Raw genomic sequence first — 25,727 nt, forward strand, 5'->3', positions numbered from 1 at the left:
CCGGCGGCCGGGGGAGCAGGTCGCCGAGCCCGAAGGGGAAGGGCAGAGGGAGCCCGGAGAGAGCAAATAGGAAGGGAGGTGGGGAAGCGGAAGGCAGGGCGAGGTGAGTGCCGAGGGAGAGCTGCGCCTTTCTCCAGAAAAGGCACCGAGAGACGGGCTGGCTCGCGGGCCTTCGCCGGCTCCCCTTGCCTGCCCGGGGGGCGTGCGTGGAGGCGTGGGCGGCAGCGCTGGCGGCGCGAGTCCCGCCGGTGAGCTCCGCGGGGCCCGGGACCGCGCTCAGCCCGGCCTTCCCCCGTCCCCCGCGTCCAGCCCCGCGCCTCGCCCGGCACACGTGCCTCGGGTCAACGGGGGACCTCTGACAAGAGCAGAGATTCCTGACTCTGCCAGGGGGGGAAAGCCACAGCTGTCAGGACCCCCGTTAGGGCAGAGGAAACCCGAGTACCCCGTCCTTGGCTTGGGATGGGTTCCTGGAGTGGAAGTCTCCAATCGAGTCCGACAGCAAAGACGGCACACGTGGGGGGGCCGTTAGGGCCCTCAACAGCTCCACTTCTTTGCGTGGTCAGTATGCTCCACGACCGCCGGGGGTGCTCACCGACCCGGCCTCACAGCTTTTGTGGACCCTCCTGCCTCCCTGTCATTCCCTTCTTCACCCCAGAGTGAGAGGGACGTCTCCCCTGGGCCGTCAACTGGGTCTCCGAAATAGGTCCCTACCGAATCCCAGCAGCCTCCATTCCTCAGCCATCACCGCAGGCAGGCCCTTCTTCTGGCAGAGAAGTAAGGGGCCAGCACTTTTTAAAAAGGTGTCCCCGTGCATCGTTCCAAGTGCTTTGTATTTGCTAACTCATTTAACCCCCATCACCACCCTTCAAAGTGGGTCCTATTGTTATCTCCTAAAAAAGATGAGGAAACTGGGGCACGGAGAGATTAAATAATTTGCCTAAGGCCATGCACCTGCTAAGAGGTCTAGATGAGATTGGAGCCTGGACAGTCTAGCTCTGGAGTCCACACGTTTAACTCCGATATCAAACGTTCCTCTTGGGCATCAGGGGAGTGGTTCCATCTGGACTTTCTCCCCCTGGTGTCTTTGTTTGAGCCCCAGGTGAGAGATAGTTCCTTCTTTCTATTGCTTCTCTGGCGACAACATTCCGCCCTTCCTTAGCCTGGGTTTCTGTGGCCTGGGGTTGCACTCGGGCAGTTGTGTGTATTTGTGTGTGTGTGCATTCATGATTACATTTCATCGTATGGATGCCCAGGTCCTCCCCATAGTCCCTTTAAGATGGGTAGGGGGAGAGCAGGGAGAAGGTGTGACATCAACACGAGGGAACGAGAAAGTGCGGACACATCTGGAAAGTAACTTTCCACTCGCCCACCCCACCCCCACAGCTCCTTTCCTGGCCTTCTAATCTGATCTTGGTATTTCTGGAGATGCTAAACAGATCACGCCCTCTGAGGATGGAGCCTAGGAAGACCCCGCGGCCCCGTTGATCTCATTACTCTGTTTCGAGTCAGCAGATCTGCCGCCCTGCCGCTCATTCAGGCTTGGGGCTAATCATATTAATTGAAATATTAAACATTCACAAAAATGAATTAGAATGAACTCCCTTCACTCCTCCTCCCAGTCAGTAATTGGAGAGACAGCTGCGGGCAGCAGAAGGCCTCCACCCTCGCTTAGTTCAGTCCCCAGTCTGAGAAGAGAGGCAGGATTTAGGGGAGAGGAGGGGGAGCACATGTCAGGCCCTGCTTGCCGGGTGGCCACAGGCACGTCTCTGGTGTTCAGCTCTTGGGGGATGAAAGACTGGGGGTGGGGGGTGGGGTCCCCCACCCCATGGCTCAGAGGCCTGTTCTGGGTCCAGGAGGAACGGGGCTTCCACGCCCTCGTTCCCGCAAGAGCCCCCCTCTGCCCACCAGTCCCACGCGCCCCCTCTTCTTCTGCATTCAAAGCTAAGATGTCCTTCATTAAGAAAATGGACTTTATACAGGGAAAGCTCTTCTCCAGGTTTTTGATTCTTAGGAAATGAGAATTGCCAGATAATAAGGCTAACTTCCGGCAAAGGCAAAATAGGCTGGTGGTATGGGCAGAGTGGACAGTCACCAAATACAGGCTGCACTGACTGAACACAGAAGGAAGATCCATGCAGCAGAGTCTATGAGAGGGGACCATTAACCTTCCTCCTCCAGTGCGGAGGTAAGGCAGGCCAACACTAAGCAAGAGTGAGGAAGGAGACGCACTTAAGAAAAATAAAATTAGCCTCTCTTACACACATGGGTATCTGGGCCATGGGCTGGTGATCAATTGAGAAAGGCTCAATTGCTTCTCAAAACACAAGAAGATCACAGATTAGCAGGAGGAGGACATCAAATATTTTATCGGGGGGGGGGGGGATGGAGAGAATTATGCAAACATATGCGTGCATGTTGTATGTGTATAGATTGGCTGGTTCAGACCAGTGCTAATAGAAATATAATGTGAGCCATGTGTATAATTTTAAAACTTCTAGTAGTTACATTAAAAAAGTAAAAAGCAATTGGAATAAGTTTTAACATTTTATTTAACCTGATATACCCCAAATATTTATTTCAACATGTAATTTATATAACAATTATTGAGATTTTTTTTTTCACTAGAGAAGTTGTGCATTTACAATCATCATGCATTATATACAGGATTCCAATACAACACCCCACCACCACCACCACCTTACATTGTTGTGGAACATTTGTTACAAATGATGGAAGAACATCATCAACATAATACTGTAACTATAATACGTAGCTTACATTTGGTGTATTTTTCCCATAAACCACCCTAATTTTAACACCATGTATTAGTGTTGTGTATTTGTTATAGTGCACAAGAGAACGTTCTCATATTTGTTCTGTTAGCGACAGTCCATCATGCACCATGGGGTTCATTGTGTTATACAGTCCCCTGTTGTCTTAGTCAGCCAAAGAGGTGCTGATGCAAAGTACCAAAACTCTGCTGGCTTTTATAAAGTGTATTCATTTGGAGTAGCCGCTTACAGTCACAGGGCCATAAAGTGTAAGTTACTTCCCTCACCAAAGTCTGTTGCCACATGTTGGAGCAAGATGGCTGCTGGTCTCTGCGTGGGTTCAGTCTTCCTCTTCCTCCTAAATGTCTCTCTTCCTGGGGCATGATTCTTTCCAGGCTCAGCTGCTCTAGTCTTTCCACAAGGTCAGCTGTAGACTGTCAGGCTCTCTCTTCCCTGGGGCCTCTGCCTTGTCAATGGAGCCTTCTCTATTCCTCTGTGTTCTTCTCCTGTGTATTTACTTCCCAGGGCCCCAGCATCAGAACTCCAACTCTCTCCTCTCTGTGTCATCTTTCTATGTGAGCTCCCACCCACCAAGGGGGCAGGGACTCGATGTCCTTCTGACATGGCCCAATCAAAGCCTTAATCATAATTTAACCAAGTAAAAGTGAAACCTCTGAAGTTAATACAACCTAATACACCCAGAGGAACAGACCAGTTTACAAAGATAATCCATTATCTAATTTTGGAATTCATAAACAATATCAAACTGCTACACCTGCCTTGTACAATCTATCCAAAGCATATGCACATTCAGCGGCTCTCAGTTTCATCACAGAGTTGTGCAGTTATCACCTCAATTTTAGAACGTTTCCATTACTCGATAAGGAAAAAGCCCTTTCCCCCTTATTCCCTTCTACTGCTGACCCTTAAGCATTGGTGTAGTATGCTCTTTGCCATTGATGCAAAAATACTACAATATTACTGTTAGCTATAGTCCATTAGTTACATTTGTTGTATTTTTCCATATATCACCAGACTCTTAACATCTTGTACATTTGTTCTAGTTCATAGAGGAACACATTCTTGTATTATTAACCACATCTTCATCTACCACCAAAAATTATTGAGATGTTTTACATGTTTTTTTTTTTTTTTCATACGAAGTCTTCTAAAGCTGGTATCTATTCTACACTTAGAGCACATCTTAATTTAGACCAGTCACATTTTAAGTATTCAGTTGCCACAGGTGGCTCGTGGCAACCATACTGGACAATGCAGCTCTAGAGTTTCCACCACTAGCTTCTCTGGGGACTCTGCATGAAGGCGGTGAGAAGAGACAAGTCTTGGCCAACAGGAACCATCACCTCTGGCTAACCTCTGCTCCTGCCTGGAAAAACAGCACTTCTGGCAGATGGCACCTTGACTCCCTCTCACTCTATAAACTCTCTCCTAAACAAACAAAGTGATTACTAAGCTGGATGGGTCCCTGGGAAGGGGCCTGCTGGCTACAACCTAATTTACCTCCTGTGGTTTTCCGGGGCTTGGGAACTGCCAACACTTGCATTTCTTTTCCAGAGGCAGACCTTCAAGGCCAGGGCCTAAGGCCGAGGCTGTTCCTCACACTATTTCTTTTCTCGTTGGGCAGTTGTTCACAAATCTGAAAAGTCAGCCTCCCTTTTGGGTTCTCTCCTCCTGCCTCTTCTAAAGCCTCTGCTGGGCACAATCTCTGTGGGTGTAGAAGCTTCGTGTGTGTGTTTTGACAGACAGGCTTCTGCCCTTTCTAGGTGGCTATTTTCAGCTCTCTGGCTTTATATTTCACTTTCCTTTCCTAATTAGCTACTAGACCAACTCTCTTCCTTCTCCTCTAGTCATTCTGGAGTGGGAGAAATAATTTAGAAGTTATGAGATGCCCAGAGTGAAGAGAAAATAAAGCTACATGAAAAAGTCAGTTCAACAGGGGAAACTTCTGGTAAGATGCCCACCAGGTCTTTTCCAGAATCTTCATTAGGAGACCTTCCCTTCCTTTGCAGAATTCTGTTCACTCCATCTAGGCTTTCTTGTGTTTAAGAATTCAAGACTTCAAGTGTCTACAGGACAGAGGGAAGAACCCTGGATCCTCTTCCCCAGGGACACTGTGCCAGGACCCTCTCTTCCAGCTTCGCTCTAGGGCTAAGGAGAAAAAACGATTTGAGGTTCTGTGGGGCCAAAAAGAAGGGTTCATTCCAAATACAATCAAGCCAGGGAATAAGTCCAGCCTTATCTGAAAAATTTTAAGTACATGTGCCTCATATTCAAATCAAGGTCAAATTAAATATTGCCATGGTCTGCCAACAACCTGTGTGGCCCTGGAGCCAGTCAAGGGACCCTTGGAACGACTTCTTGGTGGACTTCAGTGGCCTCAGCAGGACCGTGAGAGGAATAGCCCGCGGGTCTCTCAAGCAGCCCTAGTGACTGTGCCCCAACGTACCCCGATCACTAAGGGCCCTCCCCAAGCCTCCTGATGGGTCCCCAAATCCGGGGCCGGAGATAATTCCGACAGCCTCCCAAGGGTGCTCCTCGGCCTGGGGCGGCCCTCGCGTAGCTTCCCCCTGTCCCCGCCCGCCTTCGCAGGGGTGGGCGGCCTCGAAGGCGGGGCCGGGCGGGGGCGGGGCCGGGCCGGGCGGGGGCGGGGCCGGCTGAGTGCGCGGCCCGTCGCCTTGACGACGGCGACAAGATGGCGTCGCTGCAGAACGGGCTGGTGGGGCCCGACCCGGGGGCGCTTAGCCCGGAGCAGCTGGAGCAGCTGCGCAACTTCAAGGTGGGTGCGCACCCGCCCTCCGCCTACATAAAACTGCAGCTCTCCCAGGACAGGGGTCCCCAGACGGGGAGGCGGACCTCCAAGAGAAGGGGAGGCCCGTTTCCAGGTGAAGGGGCGGGGGGTCGCGGGTCACCCCCGGCTGAGCGGAGCCCAGCAGGCGCCTAAAAGTGCGTAAAGAACTGAAGCAGGGATCGGGCTAGAGAAAAGGGTGGAAACTACTGCCGGATACATTAAATGAGATACAAGCAAGCACTTCCAGATGATAGGGACCCGACAGGTAAGGCCTCTAACCCTGAACGAGGGGCAGCCAGGAGATGTTTAATCTGTAAATAGATGGACGGCCTAAAATTTCAAAGATCCTGGGAAGAGCCCTGGGTGAAAGGCGCATGCTTGGACCCTGAGTCTGTCTTCTAATGGAAAGTGGCTCTTTGCTCTTCCTCCCAGATTCAGACTCGGATTGCTAACGAAAAATACCTAAGGGCCCACAGAGAAGTAGAGCTGCTCGTAAGTGGTTTCTTCAGGTAGGTGGTTTTCCATGCTGGCCTTGGACAACCAGCGGGAAAATTTACCGTATCTTCTTGGGGATAGATGCTTTAAATCAGGGGTTCCTTTTTTGTTCCACAGGCCTTTACCAGTCAGGTGAAACCACAAGCCCCTTAATAAGTCCACACTATACTGTATATTACTTAATAAATATATCACCCACATCAACATGTCCCCACAAGAATAATGTTTTATGGTGGTTTTTTAAAATTTCAATTCAAGCTCATGGACCCCTTGTTAAGAACACCTGCTTAAAATAAACCCTCCCTATTGCATCTTTTAAGGTCTGAAAAATTAGAAAATATGCAAAGATAGACTTTTTTTCCAAATCTGGATTTGGTGGCATTCAGGGTTTCCTTCAGTTATCTCTAAATTCTCAAAATATTCATTCACTTCAACTATAAGAAGTGACACTTTGAAGAGGGAATTCAGCATTGAGGAACCCAACAGGCAGCTCTTGGGTGTAGAACACTTTTCTCAAAGAGTTAACAGGCTCATTAGTAGAACTTAAAAAAAAACAGTTTTTTTTGAATGGCTGGCTCTTTCCTACCCAAGAACCACTGTTGTAGAAAGACTCCAAGGGTTGGAAGCCAATGCCCCATAAGTCTTGGGAAAAGAGGACATTTTCCTAAGTGTCTGACAGCATGTTCTTTCCTTCCCCCACATAGCCTTTCAGCCTGACATTTGCTTGAGTGGAAAAATCTATTAGGATGAAAGGCAAAGAACTGAGGGGGTGCAGTGGAAATAGTCATGGAGCAGCAATGGATGTAAACAATAAGAGCTATCTCAAATACTGTTAACTGTAGACAAACAGGCAAGGTTTAGATATTAATAAAGGTTTTCACTTCCAGGCACTGTACTGGTTTCCTACACAAGCAGGTACCACCACATATAGTGATTGTGTAGTCAATCTTATTACTCCCATTGGACTGAGGCTCCGAGCTGGTGGGGCCATGTTTGGGTCCCCAGTGCCCACACAGTGTGTAGCATGTTGGTATACTTTTGTCGATCCTCCCAGTTTTACAGGTGAGAAAAGTGAAAGTTCAGAGAGGTGAAGTAACTTCCCCAAGTTGCTGAACCAGGAATTACACCCCTGGTTTTGTATGTTGTAAGCCCACAGTCCACAGACCAGGGAGCTGGGAAGCACAGAGGGGGCACTTTCCTTTGTCTTCTCAAAAGTAGACCTGAGGGGAGGTATCTTTTCCGCTCAAGTCCCTTTGCTTTTCCTGGATCTCACTGTTTTGTTTTTAATTTTAATTTTTAAAATTTTATCTCCTTCCCCCTCCCCATCCACGCTCACTGTCTGCTGTCTGTGTCCATTCACTGCGCGTTCTTCTGTGTCTGCTTGTCTTCTCTTCTCATCTTCTCTTAGGAGGCACCAGGAACCGATCCTGGGACCTCCGACGTGGGAGAAAGGCACTGCTTCCTGGTCTGCTGTGTCTCTCGTTGTCTCTCCTCTGCTGTCTACCTTTACTGCATCATCTTGCTGCTCCAGCTCAGCTCTCCACGGCATGGGCCAGCTTGCCTTCAGGAGGCCCCAGAAATGAACCTGGGGCCTCCCATTTGGTAGATGAGAGCCCAGTCGCTTGAGCCACATCCGCTTCCCTCACTGTTCTTTATGATTTAACCATTTCTCTGAGTGGCAGCAGGCTCTCAGAGGGCAAGGAGGGGAAGGAGAGATGGGAAACTGAAAGCTATCCAGTCACTCTGCGAAGGTGGTTTTCTTTGGGCAAGGGCCAATGTCTGGGCAGAAGATAATTTAAGGGTTCTCTGTCAGTATCAGACCTGGACATCAGGTCATCACTTTTTGCACCTTTTCTTCTAAATGGAAGTCAAGAATGACACATTCCTATCCTGGGGAGCTTGCAATACAAGTTAGGAATGATTCCAGCCGAGACTGGGGATGGAAGTTAGCCTGAATTAAGGCAACATTTGCATGTTTGCCTCCTTCACAAAGAAAAGGATCCGAATCCTTGGGGGCGGTGAAGAGGGCGCTGTTTCAGTCACATGTCAGGGCTGACCCTGCTCCTCTGGCCGGGAGCAGGCTGCAGAGGCTGCTGGGTGACTGTGACAGCCCCAGGGCCCTTCCCCTTCCTGTTGGTCCTCTTCCCCAGGCCACACAGGCCACTCCACCTTTCTTGTCGCTGCCCCTCAGGCTACCCTGTGTGAGAGCCTCCTGACCCCTTCTGGCCCCTTCTCCTTCTGGGGTGGTGGGGCGGGAAGGGAAGGCTTTGCTGTTGTTGGTTTGGTTTACTGTTGTTTCCTGCGGATGGTGCCGGGGTGAACCAGAATCAGCTCTGGAAGCTTCCGCTGGTCCTTTCTGAGAGAAAAGAGGAAGGGAGGAAGAGGGCCCAGAATCCTGGGCAGGAGCCTGTCCTCGCCTGCTCTGCCCGCCTCTGCTCTAGACTCACCCGGAGCCATGACAGGCTCTTCTGGGGGGGGGGGGGGGCGGCCTCTCCACTGGGCTTTTCCAGAGCCTGCTGACTCACAGCCCTGCAGCCACGGTTCTCCACGTCCGCTCACGTACACAGAGCACGGCACTCTTACTACCATGCGCTTTGGACCTGAAAAATGGAAAGTATAGGGTTCTCATCTATCTTAGGTATCCAGAAACCACAGGTTTTAGGTTGGATTTATGATGGCAATATGTGAAATTGTAGAAAGGCTTTATGAGGTGTTGTTGTAAATACCCAGGTAAATGAATCTTCCCCAAAGAAAGCACTGATCCTAACTGATCATATTACTCCTCAGCTGGAAAAATCTTCACATTGCCTTTTCTTTGCTTTCTTTCTTTCTTTTTAACATTCTATTAAAATATAACACATATACAGAAAAGTGGCGTATGATCAGTGTAAGGCTGGGTGAACTTTCACAAACTAAAAACACACCCCGCGCCAGCATCCAGGTCGAGAGAACATTTCCAGCAGGTCAGACCCTTCGTGGTCCCTTCCAGTCCCTCCTCCCGAGGCGCGGCATCCTGATTTCCAGGAGCGCAGAGCCATTTTGCCTTTTTATGCTAGGGTTAGGTCCTTTCGCTCAGGTATCTTATAGGTCCTTTGTTGTCAGTATCCCGCTGGGTGGCTGCCACACTTGATCTGTGCCCCCTGTTGTCTTGGCGGTTGTGTATGAACACTCCTCCCTGGCCTTCAGGGCCCTCCATGCCCCCCACCCCTCCCTGCGTGCGCCCCCACCTCCAGCCAGACTGGACTTCCCTGCACAGCCCACAGCCCACGCGCGTGGCACAGACCTCCTGGGGTGCGCTTCTGCGCGCTGGGGAGTGGGGTGAATCCAGCCTGGTTCCTGCCCTGGAGAGGCTCGCTGTCGCTAGGACGGGTTGGTTTCCTTTGTTTGGGGGGCCTTGGCTCTGGCTGTTCGCCCGATCTGGGACGCTCTCGTCCTTCAGCCCTCAACTCTTGAAATCCCACGGGTTCCTCAAGGGGCCTCTCAAATGCCGGCCACCCTGTGAATGCTTTTTTGGGTCCTGCTCTCAGTTACCTCTCTCCTCTGCTCCCCCATAGCACCATGTGATACCCTCCTTAGCGGGGCCTCCTCTCTTTCCTTTCGGTTAATGTAAGTTCCTTGCAGGGGGCCCTAAACTTCCTCAGTCAGTCGCTCAGCATCGAGTGCAGGGACTTACACGCCATTTGTGCTTGATCGTTGCCAAACTGAACGGAAGCGTGCGCAGAGCACGGGGGCTTCCCGGGCAGGGAGACGAGACGTTCTTCCGAGCTGGTGGGCAGTGTGGACCGACGGCCGGGAGAAGACGCCGCAGAGAGCAGCGGCCTCGGCGTCACGGGCCCGGGCCCTGTCTCCCTGACCGTCTTTATGAGCTTGGGCAAAGGGCTGCCCTCCTGGAGGTCTGGTTTCTCCATATGTCACCATATGTCACCTGGACAATTACTATTGCGGTTTCCCAGGTTGCCAGGAAAGTGGGTGTTTGTGAGTGGACTTCATGAGCTCTGAAATGCCCTGATCGGGACATTTTCATTTCCCCACTGGCCTGGGGACCGTGGGACGCTCCCCTCCCGTCCGCCGTACTGGGGACTCAGGGTTCGCCTCACTCAGCAGGTCACGGGATTGCGTGTGCGCCCCTCGCGTGTGAGCCCCTGAGGACCAGGCAGCCTCGCCCTCGCCTCCGCCCGCCCCGCCCGCTGGGGACCTGGCTGTCTGGCTGTCTGGCTGTCTGGCTGTCTGGCCGTGTCTGTGGAATGGCAAGCCCGCCTGGCTGCCGCCCGGCTGCTGGGTGAGACGCGCAGTGCCCGGGGCCTGGGTCCGTCTCCCCTGAGGTGCTCTGCGCCGTGCCCCAGGTCCGGAGGTGGAGAAGATCACGATTGGGAGGTTTTGTCAGAAGCCCTCTGGCCTGGCTCCCCAGCGGCTGCGTCCCCGCCTGACGGGCCCCACGAACGCGCAGCACCCGGCAGCGGCAGCCGCCGCCTGCCTCAAAGCCTGCTTCACCTCCCGCGCTTGATGTTTTCCAGGGAAATGTTTTTGAAAAGGCCGGACAACATTCGAGAATTCGCTGCAGGTAAGGCAGTGTCAGGCTGGGGTGTCTGATGACAGCAACACAAGAAGTATTTTTGTAGAGTTAGACTCAGGCAAAGCCAGGCTTCTCCCTGCAGAGTCTGGGGTGCTTTTTCACCCGATGATCCCCCAAGGCAGCTTTTTTCAGGTCTCTTTCTTCCATTGTCATTTCCTCAAAAAGCGGACAGAAAAGAGATGAGGTGGAACTTCCTCAGGGTGAAGGTTATTAAGAGTTTTGAGGGTCCCAAAGGATCATACTGGTGGCTCTTTCCCGGGGAATCTTTAAAGCAGGGTTCACAGCCCTGCCTGTCATTAGGATCACCGGGGGAGCTTTCAAAACATGCAGATGCCCAGGCCCCACCCCAGAGACTGGTACTTAACTAGCCCGCGGCGGGGCCAGCAGCCAGCCTGGGGGGCTCCCTGGCGACTGGAAGGCGCTCGGTGTCCCGGAGGCTTGAGGTCGCTGCCGGGAGGGAAGGCGCGGGGCTGGGTGACTTCCCACCTTCTGTTGGCCCCGGGAGGTGGCTCTGTTCTCCAGCCGTTTCCCCCGCATCTGAGTCTCTGCTGCCACAGCGGAGGCTGCCCCTGATCCATACTATGCCGGGTGTATAAAAACCTTCTTCTGTCATCATCCGGCAGGAGCCTTGCCCTCCTCTGAGAGGGCGGGATGTCTCAGAGCCAGGAGCTGGCACGCACGGCCGAGACAAGAAGACTCCTTGGCATTTGTGTGGCCCTAAGATGGGCGGGAGCAGAACCCCCAGAGCAGCCCTCAGCCTTCTGACGGGCGCGGGCGCGGGCGCGGGCGCGGGAGCCACCCTGCGTGGGCCCTTCCTGGGAACGCTGGAGCGGGCAGGGCCGGGACCATGGGACGGGCTGTGACATGGCAGGCTACGCGGTGGAGCAGGGCCGCCAGGGAGAGTCCTGCTAGCACAGGCCATCCTAACTTTTTAAGAGTCCCTCCCAGGCTTTCTCCCTCGGGCTTGGATGATTTCTTCTTTTTCATTCTTATCCCAGACTATTTCACGGATCCAAGACTTCCCAACAAGATTCACATGCAGCTAATTAAGGACAAGAAAACCGCTTAATTAGCAACACGATGCTGCTCAGCTGTTGGGAGAGGCCAGCAGGACTCCTGCCCCCGGGTAGGTGTTAACCTCCCTGACAGACGGACGCCTGGACACGAGCGCGGAAGTAAGCGCTAGTTTAGTGGTCCAGGGTGTGAAAGAAACCAGGTGGAGAGGCTGAGGAGAATGCTCAGTGTTCTTGACACTATTCTGGGGAGTTGGGGGACTGAAGAGAGGCCCAAGGGTTTGTCTAGTGTGTCAGTAGCAGAAAGAGACAGGCTTCTTACCCTAGTGAGTGGGATTAAGAGAACGGAGACGGGAGGCGCGCAGGGGTACAGAGCATGACAGGGACAGGGAACGGGACTGCTAGTATCAAGACCTTGCTCTCACACTGCTACATGCCACAATGTTCCAGCACCTGTGTCCTTGGTAGTCAGAGGGAGAGGGCTTCCCGTGGCTTCTGGAAGGAGCAGGAGCAGCATCCCCGTTTGCACTTTTCCTGCTCCCCTCGCCTTCAAACAAGCCTGTGCCATTAAGGCCATCACTCGGTTTTCAGGCAGGATGATTTTTTTGTTTTAAATATAAGTGGGAAGAAGCCACCCTCCTAATTAAACAACGCTTTCTGTCTCACAGGGTCATCTGGAAGCAAGAGAGCCTGCTGCCATCAGTGTGGGTCTCCAAGCTGCCTTGGGCTCTGTCTGCTGTCGCAGAGGCTTTTACAGATGCTCATTAAAAACAGACCTCCCTGTGCGCTCTGCTTGATTGCCCTCAGAAGGAAGAAGACGTCCTTTGGGGGGGGGGTCTGCTCAGCCCCACTGCGACCTGCAGGGTGGCCTCGCGGGAGGTCCGTGGGCTGGGGGCCACACAGGCCTCCGGCCGGGGCTCCCCCTCCAGGCCCTCTCACTCCTAGAGCCCAGACCGGCGGGGCCTGCTGGGAGGGTCCCGAGGACCCAGCTGGTCATGGTGGGCCCGAAACAAGCTGGGGCCACACTGGAGCAGTGGCTCTTGTTTCTCCATCTCTTCCCTCCTGGGTTACAGTGCAGAAGGTGATGATTAACTTTTATTTCTGTAGAAGCAACGAGAGGAACTGGGCTGGAAGGACAGCGAGAGAAGGTTAGATTAGACCTGGAAAACCCACCCAGGGTCATGAAGATTGTGAACTTTGAGCCTAACAGGTCACTCGGGTTGTGGACTTTGTCCTTGAAATTTTTTTTTTTTTTTTTAGGAACAAGCTGCCCAGCCATTGAATTTTTTTTTCAGCTCAGAGGCAGGAGAATGGATCAGATGGACCTTACGAAGTCCTTTTCAGACTTAAGAGTCTTAGAAGTCTCATATGTTTATGTCCTTACTCTTCGGACTCCACAACCCATTGCCTCCACTGTATAATGAACCTCTGACCTTTGTGTCACTTGTCAACATCACCATGGCACAAGAGGCACAAACTAAAGCGGAGGTTATATTATTTGTATTCATCTTCTCTCCGCCTGCCTTCTTCCCAGCCACTGTCACCTCTAGTAGTAAAAAGGGCAGCAAAGAGGGCGTTTAAAGTACTATTAAACTCTGCCTAATAAGACATGGGACAGGATCCCGGGCAGTTATTTTAAGTGCTTTCAGAATCACACCCCGTCAGCAGCAGTAACCCTGGCAATGAGGTGTCTGTTTAGAAAATCCACGTGAAGTCTTCAGCCTAAAACAGGTATCTATTAAGGGCCTCTTACGTGACGTGTTACATTAGACACACAGAACCTTCCCTGAAAGAAGAGATCTGCAATGTGGGGGGAGAGCAGTGTTCTTATTTTATTTTTTATTTTTATTTACCTCCCTCCTTGCGGCTTGTTTACTGTCTGCTGTCTGTGTCCATTGGCTGTGCGTTCTTCTGTCTGCCTGTCTCCCTTTGTTGGGTCATCTTGCTGTGCCAGCTCTCCGCGGGCACGGGCCAGCTCGCCTTCACTAGGAGGCCCCGGGACGTGAACCCAGGGCCTCCCATATGGTAGACGGGAGCCCAACTGATGGAGCCACAGCTGCTTCCCCGCAGTCTTTTTGTTTTAAGATAAGTACGTGATTTAATACTGTGAGAGTAGAAGGGCTCGATCTTGTGGGGTGTCCTGGTGCAAATAAGAACTACAAATACATTACGAAGCCTCATCTTCCTGAATAAGGAATGAATTTAACACCTAGTCATAGTGGAGCTACTTTGTGTGCGATGCTGTGCTGGACCCTGTGGGTAAGATGTAAAGATAGTCTGTGCCGTTCCGTTGATTAAGGTCTGGGGAGTGAGCAGCTTTCCTCCCATAACCTCATCTTTCTACTCTAAGCCCTAGCATGTAGGATTGTCAGTGGCCACTAATCTGAATGTCTCCTCTATTAGCCTGAAAGCTCCATGAGGGTAGGGACTAAATCTAAACATCTAACTTTCCCTTTTGAATCCCCAGCGCCTAACAGTGGTTGGCATCTCGCAGGTACTCAGCAAGCATTTGTAGTGAGGATGAATGAGTGAGTGGATACCTCATTGATTGAGCAATCACGTTACAGTACTTTAATTGCCGTAATGGACATTATATACCCACGATGGAAGTATGTACGTAATAAAGAGGGGAGGAGGAGAAAGAGCACCAGGTCTTCCTGGGGGAGTGAGGAAACCTCATGGAGCCTGGCGTGTGATGATGGGTGAGAACGGGTTTGGCAGGCGGCAGGGGAGGGGGGGTGGGACCTAGGGTGCTTCTGCCCTGCTGAGCAGGGTGGTGGGGCAGACCTGCTTGCCGCCTGCCCATTCCCATCATCCCTCCCTTTCTCGCTAACAGAACCCCAGTTGTGTTCAGGACAGCAGTGGGCTCATCTCCAAGTCGTGGATCATGGTTGATCTCAGGCAACCATGACAATCCCATTCCCCAATTTCCCAGCTTTCCTTATAGCTAGGGGCAGCCATATGCCCATGAGGTATGGGTAGAAGTGTGCTGGGAAAGCTTTTGCTTTTTAAATTTAAAAAAAAAAGGGAGGGGGGTGGAGAGGTAGTCCTCCCCCTTCATCCTGATTTGAACCTGAACATGATGTCTAGAGCTGGGCAGCCACCTGGAAATCTTGAAGTGACTTTTCATAACCACCTCTGGGGTTGTTTAGAGGTAAAGAATGGATAATGGGGGAGCAGATGTAGCTCAGTGGATGAGCACCTTTTCCCCATGTACGTGGTCCTGGGTTCAATCCCCAGTACCTTCTAAAAAAAAAATTATCCCCTTTTGGAAGCGGATGTGGCGCCAGCAACTGGGATGCCGCCGACCACAGGGGAGGTCCCAGGTTCAGTTCCTGGTGCCTCCTAAAGAAAAGCCAGACAGGGAGCTGATGAGATGGGCTGGCGCAGCAGCGAGCTGATGCAGCAAAGTGACACAACCAAAAGACAGCAAGGAAACACAATGAGGGACATAACACAGGAGCAGAGGTGGTTCAAGTGATTAGGCACCTCCCATAAGGAAGGTCCTGGGTTCAGTTCCCGATGCCTCCTGAAGAAGACGAGCAGATGGCGAGTGCAAACAGTGAGGCGGGGGAGAAATAAATAAAAAATAGTTCTTTAAATAAGAGGACAAAGTCACATGAGGCATGTATGGGGTGTATGTTATTAGAGTTATGTAAAGTATAAGGGGAGGGGAAGTGGGAGAGTGTGCCAGATGAGGTGGGGACAGATCACAAAGGGAACTGTGTAGCAGTGTTGAGGTCAGGATTTTATCATGTAGGCTATAGAGAGCCAGAGGTGATTTTAAGCCCAGAGGAGTTCATGAAGAGATTTGCACTTAGAAAACCCACGCTCAACAGAGACTGGGAAAAGGGAGCGTTTAAGTCTGCCAGCTTCCGGAGCAGAAGGTGACAAGAGAAAAGGAGATGAGAAGAGCTGTTGGATCAGCCCGAGAGCACTATGTGCCCCACCTGCTCTCAGATTTATTCACCTAACAGCTAGACTGTTTTTTTTAAGAAACCTGAGGGAGTGGATGTGGCTCAAGCAGTTGAGTCCCACCTACCCGGGTTTGGTTCCTGGTGCCTCCTGAAAAAAACAAAAACAAGCAAAACAAACGATAAGACCAACTTAGGGAAGCTGAGGTGGCTCAGTGTTTGAGCACCAGCTTCCCACAGACGATCAGATTCAATCCCCAGCCCTGGTACCTCAGAAAGAAAAGAAACTGGGAAGCGGACTTGGCCCAGTGGGTAGGGCATCCGCTTACACATGGGAGGTCCGCGGTTCAAACCCCGGGCCTCCTTGACCCGTGTGGAGCTGGCCCATGCGCAGTGCTGATGCGCACAAGGAGTGCCGTGCCACGCAGGGGTGTCCCCGCGTAGGGGAGCCCCACGCACAAGGAGTGCGCCCCATAAGGAGAGCCGCCCAGGGCGAAAGAAAGTGCAGCCTGCCCAGGAATGGCGCCACACACACAGAGAGCTGACACAGCAAGATGTCACAACTAAAAGAAACACAGATTCCTGGTGATCTGATAAGGATAAAAGCAGTCACAGAAGAACACACAGCGAATGGACACAGCAGACAACTGGAGAAATGAATAAAAAATCTTAAAAAAAACCTAACAAACCTAAGTCAAGTTATGTTATGCGTAAACCCTTCAGGGTCTCCCATGCATTTCAAATAAAATCCATGCAGCTTTCTAGGGGCTATAGAGCTCCATGGGACCCCTCCACCTCTCAGACATCCCAAGGTGGTTGCCACTTCAAAACCTTTGAACTCCATCGGGATTCCTCTTCCCCAGCTTTTCTCACGAAGAGTGGACCATGCCGGCATCTTCTCTGCTAAAGGGAAGTGAAAACTGTTTAAAGCGACTCCACTAGGACTCACTTTTCTCAAATGGCCCTGCTGGAGGAGGCAGCTGCTGGTGTTGGTTCAGCGCCTGCAGCTCTGCGGTTTCCTCTTTCCCTCGTGGCGCAGGAGCAGGAAGGGACGGCCAGGGATGCCTGCCCCACCCCCACCGGCTATTTTTTTCCTGCCCCCGCCTTGCTGGTTTTTGCTGTCTGTGTCCATTCGCTGTGTGATCTTCTGTCTCTCTTCTCTTTTTGTCTTCTCGTCTCATTTTTTTCCCTCTAGGATTCACTGGGATTCAATCCTGGGAACCTCTGATGTGGAGAGAGGTGCCCTGTCAATTGCACCACCTCAGTTCCTAAGCAGCAAAAGGTTAATACCTAAAAATACTGAAGCCACTGACTTTCACTACCGCCTCGTTGATCAGAACTGTGTACATGGCCACCTCCCTGAGGCAGGCTGGGACACTCCGTGTTTAGCCAGCAACAGTGCCCTGGAGAGCTTCCTGTCCCTCTCTCAGAGTCCTTTCTTAAGCAGTCCAACTAAGCCTCTCCCAGCCATTTTCAAGATACTTAAAAAAAAAAATTTCAGCTATCTTCTATCACATCACCCTGTTTTGTTTTCCTCAGAGCACCTGTCACTGTGCTTGATCTTATTGATCTTATTATTCTGGTCTATGGCCCAAGGATACGAGCTCCAGTGAAAGCAGGCCTGGCAATTCTTGCTCATCACCCCGCGGTCAGCGCCCAGAATGGTGCTCTGCTCGTGGTCGCCCTCAGTACCCACTTGCTGGATGACTGGATGGATGCATGGGAGACTGACTGAATTCAGAAGACTGAATGCAGAATGCAGGCCTGTTCTGTTCCATGGCATAACGAACAGGAGGTGGCGTGTTTAGGAGCTGGAGCTGACAGGCCTTGGTGAGTTGAATGGGGTGGAGTTACAAGGAGAGTGTAGACTCTAGAATGACTCCCAAGTTTCTTGCATGGGCCAGTAGAGGGATGATGGGAACATTCACTAAGAGAATAAGGGAAGAAGGAGGAGAAGTGGAAAGATGAATCTAGATTTTAAAAAGTTTCCTCTGAATTTTTAATTACAGTATGAGTGATATTAATATGAGTAGCTTCAGTGGGTTTCTGGCAGCCGTGAATGAGAGTGCAGCCGTGGATGGACACTGCCGCGGAGACCGCTTTCCAGGAGCGTGACTGGGAGAGGAAGATGGGAGGAAATGCAGCAGGAGAGAAGCAGGGGCAAGCGCGGGCTTTTGTATGCTTGAGCATTCAGTGATCTGACAATTTTCCGTCTTTTCTGCTCTGTTTTACAGGTAGCCTAAACATGTTAGGAGATTCTTGGAGTTGCTGCTCAGATTTGATATTGAGAGAAAAGGATATGAGCTAGTGGGGAGCTGTAGGCAGGCCCTAGCTTTGCCACTGCGTGAACCAAGGCAACCTCTCGGTGTCGGGTTCCTTGCCCTCAAAATTGGAGCAGTAGCTCTCATGTGCTTGCTGCAAGGATCACCCTCAGTCCTGCTTGTTCTGTCTACCGTGCTCACGCGGTGGGAAGGGCAGTCTCCGAAGCAGGGCGCTCTCAGGCTGAGCTGGACTGGCCTCTACTGCCCTCTCCTGGGCATGGCTGCGGAGCTTGACACAACACTCGGAGAATGCCTTAGGCTGAGTGGAGTCAACCGGGGGAGAAAGAGGAAGCCAGAGTGGGAAAACACTCTCACATTTACAGATCCCAGAAATAGTTTTGCAGAAATTTAAAAAGCCAGGGCCTTATCTCTGGGCAGGGCTGCTTCATAAACACCCTAGATGTTTCCTTCTTAAAGTGTTTGAAGAAATCTTGAAAGGTTGACCATTCATTTATTCATTCATTTATTCACTCATTCGTTCATCAACTATTAGGGCATACTATGTACCCAGGAGGCTAAGTTCGAGGACTCAGACACACTCTTTTCTCAAGGAATTCATAGTCTAGTGAGTGAAGACAGCTGCATAATTATAATACGATTGCAAACGCAAAATAAGAGAAACACGCAAGCCACTGTGGGCTCATAGAGGAGAAGCGCCCACCCAGCTCTGAGACGGTGGAGTGGGGGCAGGAGGAGGTGGTCAGAAAATGTTTCCCAAGCAGGAGCTGAATGTTAACAGGTGAATAGCAATCACAGGCACCACTGCACTAACTCCATGTCTTCACTGTTAAATCTGAATTCTTGTTTCCTCTAAGGGAATTGCTTACTGAAGCCTTCCCTGACTTATTTCTGTTTATCCCAGTCTGAGGACCTTGGTTTTCCTATCTGTAAAAAGAGGGATTTGTACCTGTGAGCGTCGCTGACATGACACAAACGCTGACATCCTGTTTGTGAAAAAACACCTCGGGAGCAGGCTGGCACGTGCAGGTGGGCAGGCAAACCTGCGAGTGTTTCAGCATCTGTAGGAAAATTCGGCTTTAATTCCAAAGAACCAAATGTGCTGCGCACGTAGTAGCCCCTCACCGAATGCTTGTTGAAAAAGAACAGGCGCAGCAAGCGTAAACCCTTCCAGCTGGTCCCTCGGGCGGCTGAGCGTCCGATCCACAGAGCACGCTAACGCGTGACCTGTCCCTTGTGGATCTGCTGGGAGGATTATCGCTGCACACCTAGCCACCTTACCCAATGCCTGGCCCATAGTAAGCCCTCACAGACAGCCGCTATTAGTTCAGTGAAGTAGCAGGACTCAGTAAATTATTTTCCCAGGACCAACTCAACCTGGTGCAAGGGACAGTCACTGAGGAGACAATCACAAGTGTGGGCACCCTGCTAAGAAAGGAGAGGAGGATCTAAAAGGAATACAAGTTGACATGTGAGTTTAGGAGTAATTAGGGACTGAAGAGCTGGAATTTCTTTAGACAGCTTCTTTTAAGGCCCGATACAAGATTCCAGGTGTCCTGGAATCTGAGGCAGTTCTTGCAAGACCAGAATTCTACAAAGTACCCCACTCAGGGATCAGGCTGGAGAAATGACTGAGCACGTGTTTCCCCAAAGAATTACATCGAGGAATGAATCTCTGGGGACTAGGAGAACAGTGACAATCGTCAACTGGTAGCTATAGGGTAGGACAATTGCAACATACCTGAAAACCAAATCTGGTGTAAAGAGGCTAAATGAGTTACTGCATTTATTTCCCACACTTTACAACTCTAGAGAAATGAGGCCAAAGGGTAGGACTGAGTCATAGAATCTCTTAAAGTAGAAATGGCCTTAGAGTCTGATCTTTTTTTATAGTTGAAGAAGTTTGCCCATAGATTACTGAGTGACAGAGGACTGGCTCTCTCCTGATTTCCAGTGTACCTTGGTTCTAGTAACCTGTGCTGCCTTTTTTTTTTTTAAGATTTATTTTTTATTTATTTCTCTCCCCTTCCCCATGCCCCCGCCCCGGTTGTTTTTGCTGTCTGTGTCCATTCGCTGTGTGTTGTTCTGCGTCTGCTTGTATCCTTGTTAGCAGCACCCAGAATCTGTGTCTCTTTTTGTTGTGTCATCTTGCTGCGTCAGATCTCCGTGTGTGCGGCACCACTACTGGGCAGGCTGCAATTTTTTTGTGCTGGGCAGCTTACGGGGTGCACTCCTTGTGCATGGGGCTCCCCTACATGGGGGACACCCCTGCGTGGCAGGGCACTCCTTGCGCGCATCAGCACTGCGCATGGGCCAGCTCATCACACGGGTCAGGAGGCCCTGGGCTTGAACCTTGGACCTCCCATGTGGTAGGCGGACACCCTATCCATTGGGCCAAATCCGCTTCCCTGTGCTGCCTTTTTTAACTATCAGAGGCCTAAGAAATAATCAGCTAGGGGGAAAAAGAGTACCTAGAATTATTTAGCTCAGAGAACAAAAAGTGGCTGGATGACAGTTCAGTAACATGGAAGTATTAAGTTTCATAACTCTAGGTGGTTAACTTTACCATTCTAACTGTAGATGAGGACAAAAATCATTTATTCAACAAACATTTGAATTTCAACTATGTCTTACTCAAGGTCATGTTCAACCCCATGATTTTTTTTGTTTTTTAAATGAATTTGTTGTTCTGTACATGGCCTTGAACTAGATGTTTTGGGAATATCTATTGAGTGTAAAGAAAGGTGGTCCACCCCTCAAAGGAGGAGGCAAGATGCATTTTTTTCCTGAGTATTATTTCTCAGTACTACAGTTTTATGCTATTATTACAGAGTGAACACAGCATTATTACCTTGCACCAACAGTAAAACACATGGTTCCCGATCTAAAAGTTTATACTTTATTATAGCATTGTGTCCCAAAATTGGCAGCTTATTGAAACTGAAGCATTGGAAGCACAGTATAGACTTTTATTAGATCTGGTCCAGGATCATGTATTGTCTTTAATTATTATTTTCTCTCCAGTCTCCAGTGTATTTTTTTTAAAGATTTATTTATTTTTCTCCCCTTCTCCACCCCCGCCCCCCCGCCGCCATTGTCTGCTCTCTGTGTCCATTTGCTGTGTGTTCTTCTGTGTCCGCTTGTATTATCCAGCGGCACTGGGAAACTGTGTCTCTTTTTTGTTGCATCATCTTGTTGCGTCAGCTTTCCATGTGTGTGGCATCACTCCTGGGCAGGCTACGGTTTTTTCACGTGGGGCGGCTCTCCTTGTGGGATGCACACCTTGCACATGGGACACTCCTACGCGGGGGCACCCCTGCATGGCACAGCACCACCTGTGGGCCAGTTTACAACTCAGGTCAGGAGACCTTGGGGATCGAACCCTGGACCCTCCATATGGTAGACGGATGCTCTATCAGTTGAGCCATGTCCGCTTCCCTCCAGTGTATTCTTGATCACATATGTTTAACGGACCATAAGGGGTTAGGATTAACCTACAATAAACCCAAACACCATGTCTATTTGGCTTTGGAATATACCACTGTATGATTTTAACCTCAGCTGATGACCTTTCCAATATTAAAGTAACGGACTGTGAGATGCCATACACCAAACCAAGAGAGAAGTCATCTAGAGCTCTCATGAGAAGTATTAGTATTAAAAAAAAACCACTATAGGGACTTCCGGGAAGATAGCCTACTAGAAAGACATGCAACTCTCTTCTCCTCCAGAGAAATAGCTAGAGGACAGGTTCAAACGGCCTGGAAAAAGATATCCTAGGGTTTAGGACACCAGGTGAAGGCTGGACATTACCCAGAAGACAGAGGGACAAAAGAGGGGAATCACGATGGCAAAACCATGAGTTGAAACCAGTGGCTGCTACTTCTGGCTCCCTCTCCCACACTAAAGACAGTAGAATTCTCGGGCCTCTGAGCCAGCTACAGACAAAGGGGGCTCCAGGGATCCACCACCCCAGGAAAGGGAGGAGGGAGGGACACAACCAAGGCTGACTCAACTTCTGACCCACAGATTTGGTCTGCTGTGTCTCACGAGCCCTTCCAGGCCAGCTGGGGCCGTGCCATTGTCTGCCGGGGGAGCTGGCAAGGAACTGAATAGATTCAGGACTAAAGATATCTGACCCTCCCAATCTCCTCTACTAACCAGGACTGATGTTGAGGACCCAGAGGGGAGTGGAATTATTTCCTACCCGGGAAAAAGGTAGGGGCTGCCAGAGAAGGCTGGGAAACTGTCTCTGAGAAAGCTTGAGTTACAAGGCTCTTAGTGTCCAGGAAGGAACCTTAATCACATTGATCTGTGGTCCTTGTTGCAGCAAACACTCCCACCAGGCACTGAACTGAGAGTGCTGACCAAAGAGCGCCATCTTCTGGCAGACTAGGGAAGTGCATGTGAGGAAATTAAAAATAAGTGAGAGAAGCTTTTTCTGGCCTTTATAGCCTCCCATCCCAAAGCCCTAGGAAGTGGGTCTGCAACCCATTACTGTGTCCAGGGCCCAGTTTTGAGCAACTAACAGGGACAATCCTAACAATCCAGGTCAAATGAAGAAATAAAGAGAAGCAGTAACACACAGCCTCCTGCCACTAAATCCCTACAAAAGAGAAAGAAATAGAGCATTTGAATAAACTACCATCCTAATCAGATACCTAAACATGAGCAAAAATTATGAGCCATACTAAGAAAATGGAAGATACGGCCCAAGAAAAGGAATATATCAAAGCCCCAGAAGAGACGCAGGATTTGAGAGGACTAATTAACGAGATACACACAAATTTCCAAAATCAAATTAATGAGTTGAAAGACAATATGGCTAAAGAGATAAACAACATCAAGAAGACACTGAGTGAGCAAAAAAAGAGGATTTGAAATCCCGAAGAAAAGCAACAGAGGTCATGGATATGAAAGACACAATAGGTGAGATAAAAACACATTAGAGGCATACAACAGCAGACTCAAAATGATGGAAGAAAGAATAAGTGATACAGAAGACAGAACAGCTGAAAGTGAAGAGAGAAAAGAAAGGGAAAAAATGAGCAGGAGCTCAGGGAGTTGAATGACAGCATGAAATGCAATAACATAGGTGTTATGGGAGTTCCAGAAGGAGAAGAGAAGGGAAAGGGGGCAGAAAGAGTATTTGAGGGAATAATAGCTGGACATTTCCCAACTCTCATGAAAGAATTTACATGTCCAAGAAGTGCACCACACCGGAATCAGAATAAATCAAAACAGACCTACTCCAAGACACATACTACTCAGGATGTCAAATATCAAAGATAGAATATTCTGAGAGCAGCAATGAAGATGCAAACCATCATATACAAGAGACGTCCAGTAAGACTTAGTGTGGATTTCTCATTAGAAACCATGGAGGCAAGAGGACAGTGGTATGATACAATTAGGATACTGAAAGAGAAAAACTGCCAGCCAAGAATTCTTTATGCAGCAAAACTGTCCTTCAATTATGAAGGGGAGTATAAAATATTCACTAACAAACAGAAACTAAGAGAGTTTGTAAAAATGAATCCATCTTTGCAGGAAATATTAAAGGAAGCCTTATAGCCTGAAAGAACAGGAGAGAGAGGCTTGGAGGAGAATATAGAATAGCAGAAAAGATAAGTAAAAGAGTAAAAACAGATGAAAATATATGAAATATGAAAAACAACAAAATGGTGAATGTAAATAATGTGTTTACAGTAATATCATTGAATATGAATGGATTAAACTCCCCAATCAAAAGATACAGGCTGACAGATTGGATTAAAAAAATATATAAGCCATCCATATGCTCCTTTTAAGAGACTCAACTTAGACCCAAAGACACAAACCGGCTGAAAGTGAAAGGCTGGAAAAAGATACTACATGCAAACAGTAATAAAAAAAAGAGCAGGGATAGCTATAATATAGGACAAAACAGACTTTACATGCAAAAAAGAGATATAGAAGGTCATTATATATTAATAAAAGGGACAATCCATCAGGAAGATATAACAGTCATAAATATCTTTGCACCTAACCAGGGTGCCTCAAAATCCATGAGACAAACTCTGGCAAAACTGAAGGGAGAAACAGACGTCTCTACAATAATCACTGGAGACATCAACACACCACTCACATCATTGGATAGAACTAGACAGAAGATCAATAAGGAAACAGAGAACCTGAACAATATGATAAATGAGCTAGACCTAACAGACTTATACAGAACACTGCATCCAATCTCAGCAGGTTATACATTCTTCTCAAGTGCCCATGGATCTTTCTCCAGGATAGACCACATGTTAGGGCACAATGCAGCTCTCAATAAATATAAAAAGGTTGAAATTATACAAAGCACCTTCTCAGATCATAATGGAATGAAACTGGAAATCAATAATAGACAGGAATAAAAGGTAAATCTGCAAATGTGTGAAGGCTAAACAACACCCTCCTAATCAGTGGGTCAAAGAATAAATTGCAAGTGAAATCAGTAAATATATTGAGACAAATGAAAATGGGAACACAACTTACCAAAACTTATGGATACAGTGAAGGCAGTCTTGAGAGGGAAACATATAGCCCTAAAGAAGAAAAAGCTAAACTCAAAGATTACCTGAAAATACAATCAGAAATGAAAGGGGGGCAGTTACAATGATGCTACAGAAATAAAAAGGCTTGTAAGAGGATAGTATGAGAACCTGTATGCCAACAAAATAGACAACCTAGATGAAATGGACAAGTTCCTAGAAATGCACAACCTATACTGACACTACAAGAAATACAAGAACTAACAAACAAATCACACTTAAAGGGTTTGAATCTGTCATCAAAAATCTCCAACTGGTGGAGGACTTGCCCCAGTCGTTAGGGCATCCACCTACCACATGGGAGGTCCACGGTTCAAACCCCGGGCCTCCTTGACCCGTGTGGAGCTGGCCCATGCACAGTGCTGATGCGTGCAAGGAGTGCCATGCCACCCAGGGGTGTCTCCCGTGTAGGGGAGCCCCACACACAAGGAGTGCGCCCCGTAAGGAGAGCCGCCCAGTGCGAAAGGAAGTGCAGCCTGCCCAGGAATCGTGCCGCACACACGGAGAACTGACACAACAAGATGACGCAACAAAAAGAAACAGATTCCCGTGCCGCTGACAACAGAAGTGGACAAAGAAGACACAGCAAACAGACAACTGGGGTGGGGGTAGAAGGGAAGAGAAATAAATAAATAAATAAATAAATCTTTTTAAAATCTCCAACAAAGAAAAGTCCAGAACCAGATGGCTTCCAGATGAATTCTCCCAAGCATTTCAAGAGTAATTAACACCAATCCTGTTTAAACTCTTCAAAAAAACTGAAGAGGAGGGAAAATTACCCAACATTTTGTGAAGCTAACATCACCCTAATACCAAAGTCAGATAAAGCCACTACAAAAAAATTACAGACCAATCTAACTGCGGCGGCTTGCTCGGTCGGTAGAGGTGGGGTCTGGCTGCGGACGAGGGGTCGGTCCAGCTCTGGACGAGGGGTCGGTCCCGCTTGGGACGAGGGGTCGGTCCCACTTGGGATGAGGGGTCGGTCCGGCAGCAGACGAGGGATCGGTCTCACAAGGGGTTGCGCGGTTCGGCTGACGGGGTCGCCCGGCGAAGCCGGCGACGAAGGGGTCGCCCGGAGAAGCAGGCGACGAAGGGGTCGCCCGGAGAAGCAGGCGACGAAGGGGTCGCCCGGAGAAGCAGGCGACGAACTGGGGACAAGGGAGGCCAGGCCCTTGTCGGGGGCTCTCAGGACTGGAGGGCGCACGGCAGAAGAACTACCACGGAGACAAGGTAAACACGCAAGTCCAACTTTATTGAGGGAGAGGCAACAGTTTTATAGGGGCTGGGGAAGGCTG

General features: G+C 49.6%; 1 protein-coding gene across 2 annotated transcripts; it reads left to right on the forward strand.

Annotated features, from left to right (window-relative positions):
- Window positions 1-5,466: 5,466 nt before the first annotated feature.
- RIIAD1 (regulatory subunit of type II PKA R-subunit domain containing 1) lies at window positions 5,467-12,446 on the forward strand. Of its 2 annotated transcripts, none has more exons than XM_071207440.1 (5): window positions 5,467-5,568; window positions 6,013-6,089; window positions 10,590-10,636; window positions 11,647-11,823; window positions 12,330-12,446. In XM_071207440.1, the coding sequence occupies exons 1-4, from the start codon at window positions 5,485-5,487 to the stop codon at window positions 11,715-11,717; spliced, it is 279 nt and encodes a 92-aa protein (XP_071063541.1). In that variant the 5' UTR covers window positions 5,467-5,484; the 3' UTR covers window positions 11,718-11,823; window positions 12,330-12,446. The 2 variants fall into 2 exon arrangements, with proteins under 2 accessions (XP_071063541.1, XP_058165631.1); XM_058309648.2 differs by having other exon boundaries at window positions 11,647-11,774.
- Window positions 12,447-25,727: the final 13,281 nt, after the last annotated feature.

This window comes from Dasypus novemcinctus, chromosome 13, assembly GCF_030445035.2.
Source record: "Dasypus novemcinctus isolate mDasNov1 chromosome 13, mDasNov1.1.hap2, whole genome shotgun sequence".
Taxonomy (NCBI): Eukaryota; Metazoa; Chordata; class Mammalia; order Cingulata; family Dasypodidae; genus Dasypus; species Dasypus novemcinctus.